Genomic DNA, 6607 nt, shown 5'->3' with positions numbered 1-6607 from the left:
ACCCATGTTTGTCAACAGCCAGTGTTTTTTTGTTTGTTTTAAACCTGTAGCCTAATCTGTGTAGCCTAATCTGATTGACTGTTACCTTCAATCTAATGTATTCTAACAGTTGATTGAGCTGTGACCATGATTGATAACTTCCAATTTCATTAACTAAACATGGCCATTAATAATTGCATAATAACACAAGGCTACAACAACAATAAACTGAAGTTATAGGCTATTTATTCAATCAGTTTGCCAGCTCCGGTAGGCTACAACAGATATATCACTCTCCACATTCAATGTCACTTTCATTGTGTACTTTTCCCCATGTCAGAAGCATGCAAGTCAGTTCCAAATCTTCCATTTGAAATTTCCAATCGCGCAGCACTCGAGACCAAAGAACGGAGCATGCGTAAAACCCTTTTCTTTATGTGGTTTTCCATAAGAAAAGTCGACAAAAGAATGCAGTTTAAACCACCTCCGAACGACTTTATCTAATGCACTCTAGAGCGCCTAAAGTCATTTTATTTCTGTGCATTGTCGCCTTATTTCTTGATGCGCATCAGTTCACAGCGCGTTAATATGTTTTATGGAAAAAGGGTTGGGCATATGTATCTCCATAATGACAATCCAAATAGCATACGGTTGGGAATAGGTGTCTCCATAATGACAATCCAAATAGCATACGGTTGGGAATAGGTGTCTCCATAATGACAATCCAAATAGCATACGGTTGGGAATAGGTGTCTCCATAATGACAATCCAAATAGCATACGGTTGGGAATAGGTGTCTCCATAATGACAATCCAAATAGCATACGGTTGGGAATAGGTGTCTCCATATTGACAATCCAAATAGCATACGGTTGGGAATAGGTGTCTCCATAATGACAATCCAAATAGCATACGGTTGGGAATAGGTGTCTCCATAATGACAATCCAAATAGCATACGGTTGGGAATAGGTGTCTCCATAATGACAATCCAAATAGCATACGGTTGGGAATAGGTGTCTCCATAATGACAATCCAAATAGCCTACCAACAACTGGTAAAAGTTGTCATGACGTCGAGTGCTGCTCATGTGACTCCTGCGTGCTGCAGCGCTCAGTCTCAACATAGTCTCAGTCTCCGCCCCCTCCCCACCACTCACACACTCAGCAACAGGCTGCCTTACTACCTGATAGTAAGCAGCAGCAGGTCACAGTGAAATATATATTTTTAAGAAAAATGCCATGGCGGCCGCGGTGCAATTTAGAAGTAGCCCAAAAACCCGCAACCCGCGATCAATACAGTTTGACCCGCGACATCGTTTTGAAAGTAGCCCAATTTGGCAGCAAACTGGAGATCGCAACCCTGCCTGCCAGAGTGCTGCTGTATAAAAAGAGAATAAAGATAGAATTCGCGTTGCTAGGAGATCCTATCAACAATACATTATGGGATATTCGTATACGTCACTGTTGCATAGCTACGTCTCTGTCAAAAACACAGGTCTCATTTCTTGTGTCAGGGGAGGCTAAAATAAACAATGGCTGAAAAAAAGTTCAAAGGAGCCCCGTTTGGAACACAGACATCGAGGTAAGACATTAGACAAGCGCCAAAAGGAAGTGGCGAATCATGGAGATTAATAAGGGAAACAATATGGATGTTATCCGTAGCACTACCGGCCTGATGTCTTACTGCAATGTGCTGTGCAGGTTTGATGTGTCAGCGGTCCATCCAGCCAATAAGAGAGTAGGGACCTACACAGAGATCCCCTACTGCAAAAATATGACCAATGACCTGGTATGACTTGTAACTCCCAACCTCTCTCTCTCTCTCTCTCCCCCTCAATTCAATTCAATGGGTTTTATTGGCATGGGAAACATATGTTTACATTGCCAAAGCAAGTGAAATAACTCTCAAACTTCCTCTTAATGCTTCAAAATCATAACAAACATTTTCTCTTATAAGGATATGTGTGTTGTTTATGTCAGGAGCGGCGGCTGGGCCCGGGGTCGTATGATGCTGCAGGCCGTGGGGACTTCAGTGAACGGTCGGTGGCAGAGCGGGCCAAAGGGCCGGGGTGGCAGAGGGCCCAGGAGACTGCCAGGTTGGCAGCCATACCTCACCTCCTCTACAGGGAGGCATGGGAAAACAAACGCTTCCTGGTGGGTCACACACACATGCACGCACGTGTGCACACACACACCTGACCGCTAACCTGTCTCTCTGTCTGTCCCATAGAAAACTAAAGTGGGTCCAGGAACCTACAGAGTAGCAGACTTTATAGAGGAGCTGCAGAAGAAACCAGGCAGTGTGAGAGGAGTGTGTGACAGCAGGGAAGAGCGGTTCAGAAACGCACAGGTACCACAACACACACACACACACACACACACACACACACACACACACACACACACACACACACACACACACACACACACAGAGGTACCACAGTGCACCACTAGAGGGCAGGAGGACACAATATGTTATACTCAGCATACTGTTGGTAGGTCACATGTTAACACCATGTTAATAGCAGGTGTAAACTGGCTACAAACGACTAAGATCAATCTTTCTCCGTGATACTCAAAGTGCCTTACACCCCAACCCCTTCTCAAACTCTGTGTGTACAGAGCTGGACGCCAGGCCCTGGTTGCTATGGTAATGGGGGTGTTCCATGGGCAGCGCTGGAAGAGAAGAGGTCGGGGTCAAATGGGGCTCCCAGCATGCACCTCAGCTCCTCGCTGCAACGCTTCCCAGAAGGCAACAGTACGGTACGACAAACACACACACAACACTATAACTGAAAACAACAAGGTATAGGTTACTTATGCAATAAGGCACGAGGGGGTGTGGTTTATGGCCAATAAACCACGGCTAAGTGATGTTCTTAAGCACGACACAACGCAGAGTGCCTGCATACAGCCCTTAGCCGTGGTATATTGGCCATATACCACAAACCCCCAAGGTGCCTTATTGCTATTATAAACTGGTTACCAACATACAGTGGGGGGAAAAAGTATTTGATCCCCTACCGATTTTGTACGTTTGCCCACTGATAAAGAAAGGATCAGCCTATAATTTTAATGGTAGGTTTATTTGAACAGTGAGAGACAGAATAACAACAAAAATATCCAGAAAAACACATGTCAAAAATTGTATAAATTGATTGAGAGGGATTTGACCCCCTCTCAATCAGAAAGATTTCTGGCTCCCAGGTGTCTTTTATACAGGTAACGAGCTGAGATTAGGAGCACACTCTTAAAGGGAGTGCTCCTAACCGCAGCTTGTTACCTGTAAAAAAGACACCTGTCCACAGAAGCAATCAACCAATCAGATTCCAAGCTCTCCACCATGGCCAAGACCAAAGAACTCTCCAAGGATGTCAGGGACAAGATTGTAGACCTACACAAGGCTGGAATGGGCTACAAGACCATCGCCAAGCAGCTTGGTGAGAAGGTGACAACATTTGGTGCGATTATTCGCAAATGGAAGAAACACAAAATAACTGTCAATATCCCTCGGCCTGGGGCTCCATGCAAGATCTCACTTCGTGGGGTTGCAATGATCATGAGAACGGTGAGGAATCAGCCTAGAACTACAGGGGGGATCTTGTCAATGATCTCAAGGCAGCTGGGACCATAGTCACCAAGAAAACAATTGGTTACACACTACGCCGTGAAGGACTGAAATCCTGTAGTGCCCGTAAGGTCCCCCTGCTCAAGAATACATATACATGCCCGTCTGAAGTTTGCTAATGAACATCTGAATGATTCAGAGGACAACTGGTGAAAGTGTTGTGGTCAGATGAGACCAAAATGGAGCTCTTTGGCATCAACTCAACTCGCCGTGTTTGGAGGAATGCTGCCTATGACCCCAAGAACACCATCTCCATCGTCAAACATGGAGGTGGAAACACTATGCTTTGGGGGTGTTTTTCTGCTAAGGTGACAGGACAACTTCACCGCATCAAAGGGACAATGGACGGGGCCATGTACCGTCTAATCTTGGGTGAGAACATCCTTCCCTCAGCCAGGGCATTGAAAATGGGTCGTGGATGGGTATTCCAGCATGACAATGACCCAAAACACACGGCCAAGGCAACAAAGGAGTGGCTCAAGAAGAAGCACATTAAGGTCCTGGAGTGGCCTAGCCAGTCTCCAGACCTTAATCCCATAGAAAATCTGTAGAGGGAGCTGAAGGTTCGAGATGCCAAACGTCAGCCTAGAAACCTTAATGACTTGGAGAAGATCTGCAAAGAGGAGTGGGACAAAATCCCTCCTGAGATGTGTGCAAACCTGGTGGCCAACTACAAGAAACGTCTGACCTCTGTGATTGCCAACAAGGGTTTTGCCACCAAGTACTAAGTCATGTTTTGCAGAGGGGTCAAATACTTATTTCCCCCATTAAAATGCAAATCATTTTATAACATTTTTGACATGCGTTTTTCTGGATTTTTGTTGTTGTTATTCTGTCTCTCACTGTTCAAATAAACCTACCATTAAAATGATAGACTGATAATTTCTTTGTAAGTGGGCAAACTAACAAAATCAGCAGGGGATCAAATACTTTTCCCCCCCACTGTAATTAGAGCATTAAAAATAAATGTTTTGTTATGCCCGTGTAAATGGTCTGGATATACCATGGCTGTCAACCAATCAACATTCAGGGCTCGAACCACACAGTTTATAAAACTTGCTATACTACAACTAACTGTGTGTGCGTCTGTGTAGGACTGTGGGCTGAGTCCCTGTACCTATACTCTAAAGAGCAGCACAGAGGCGTTGTTGGCCAGCGGCAGCAGCAGGAGAGGTGCATATGACCTCTTCACTGGACCACGAGACAAACCCATCACCGCTGGATACTTCGCTACCCCGGTAACACACTCTTACATCACACACACCTCAGAACACATAAAACTGCGAGGGACCACCATCAACTTATTGTGTGTGTGTGTGTACATGTGTAGAAGTGTGTAAATCTAACTCCAGGGGAGTACCCTAGTGGGTGTGGGGGCTTTGGAGAGGAGTTGTGTCGTCGTGAAAAGCGGAACCACGGTGTGTTTGGAATGTTGGATCAGTACCCAGTTGTTCCAACAGAGAGAATCTACCACAGCACCCCGTCCCAATGCTCTCGACCTGCTGTGAGTACCCTAACCTCTGACCCCTAACCCTGCCCCAATGCTCTCCAACCATTCTAGCTAACCTTTAACATCCAACCCCTGCCCCAAAAGGTGAAAGAAAAAATATAATATCCTTCTCTTCTCCCTCTATTCCTCCTTTCTATCCCTCTTCACTCAGACGTTCCCAGGGCCAGGGTGGTATGAGGTCGTCTCTCCACAGTCCCGTCCAGAGAGTCACACCCATCCCCCCTTCCTCTCCTCTGCCCCCCGTTCCAGCCATAGGACAGAGAGATTGCAGAATGGAAATTATGTGAGTTAAGCCTAACCTTCACCTCTAACTCTGACCTCTAACCCTGTCCCCTGAACTCTAACATCCTCTCTTCCAATCAGAGCATGGTTGGTCCTGGTCGTTATGACATTGCAGAAAAGGGGCGGAGTAAGACTAACAATGGCTACACCTCCTCCTTCAGTTCCCGGACACAGAGATATCTTCACAAACCAGACAGAGACAAACACACACAGTAAGACACACACACATGCACATACAGTGATACCTCACCTGAAATTAAAGAAATATCAAATTTTCTATCAGTATACAGTGAGTATGCTGAGGGTCTATATGGGATGATGGGAATAAGGCTCCGATTGTGCTGATGTGTGTGTGTGTGTGTATTGCTCTGTGTGTTTCAGGGAGAGGTTGCGTGCGATAAATGTTCCGGTGGACAGACTGAGCTTCCTGGTGCCGCCCGGAAGGAACACTTTGATGAAATCAGCTTAAACACACACACACACACATCGAAGCAGCATGGAACAAAGACTCCGGATACATGTTACAACCCATCAGATTTCAAGTTTAGTTTTTCAACTATATCAAAATCAATATTGATCAACATGAGATGTTTTTATGTTTGGTAGAAAGTAGTAGAGATTTGCTGTTGACAAAACAAACGTTATTATCATACACCAACAAAAACATTTGTGGACAATAGCAGTGATCTCCTTTCTCTTTGCCAGGCAGTAGAAATAACCAGGTTAGGGTTAGAACATGTTAGGGGCTTAGAGGTCAGAACAGGCAGGTGTTGGGGTTAGTGGTCAGAAGTTGTACACACCATTCAAAAGTTTGGGGTCACTCAGAAATGTCCTTGTTTAGTTTTTTTTAAAGCAAAACATTTTGGCTCAAAATGGCCAGAAACAAAGAGCTTTCTTCTGAAACTCGTTGGTCTATTCTTGTTCTGAGAAATGAAGGCTATTCCATGCGAGAAATTGCCAAGAAACGGAATATCTCGTACAACGCTGTGTACTACTCCCTTCACAGAACAGCGCAAACTGTCTCTAACCAGAATAGAAAGAGGAGTGGGAGGACCCGGTGCACAACTGAGCAAGAGGACAAGTACATTAGTGTCTCTTTGTATCAATGTCTATACAGGTAACAAACTGAGATTAGGAGCACTCCCTTTAAGAGTGTGCTCCTAATCTCAGCTCGTTACCTGTATAAAAGACACCTGGGAGCCAGAAATC

The 6607-nt window shown here is 45.2% G+C and overlaps 1 protein-coding gene across 2 annotated transcripts; it reads left to right on the top strand.

Annotated features, from left to right (window-relative positions):
- Positions 1 to 1477: 1477 nt before the first annotated feature.
- Positions 1478 to 6265, top strand: LOC115158487 (lymphocyte expansion molecule-like). Of its 2 annotated transcripts, XM_029707485.1 has the most exons (10): positions 1478 to 1560; positions 1680 to 1767; positions 1959 to 2132; positions 2209 to 2328; positions 2601 to 2741; positions 4701 to 4844; positions 4937 to 5110; positions 5268 to 5399; positions 5480 to 5610; positions 5780 to 6265. In XM_029707485.1, exons 1-10 carry the CDS (start codon positions 1511 to 1513, stop codon positions 5865 to 5867), a joined length of 1242 nt encoding a protein of 413 aa, XP_029563345.1. In that variant the 5' UTR covers positions 1478 to 1510; the 3' UTR covers positions 5868 to 6265. The 2 variants fall into 2 exon arrangements, with proteins under 2 accessions (XP_029563345.1, XP_029563344.1); XM_029707484.1 differs by lacking the exon at positions 1478 to 1560 and having other exon boundaries at positions 1593 to 1767.
- The last annotated feature ends 342 nt before the right edge of the window (positions 6266 to 6607 follow it).

Source organism: Salmo trutta, chromosome 22, assembly GCF_901001165.1.
Source record: "Salmo trutta chromosome 22, fSalTru1.1, whole genome shotgun sequence".
NCBI lineage: Eukaryota > Metazoa > Chordata > Actinopteri > Salmoniformes > Salmonidae > Salmo > Salmo trutta.
This window is presented reverse-complemented; position numbering and strand designations above follow the sequence as displayed.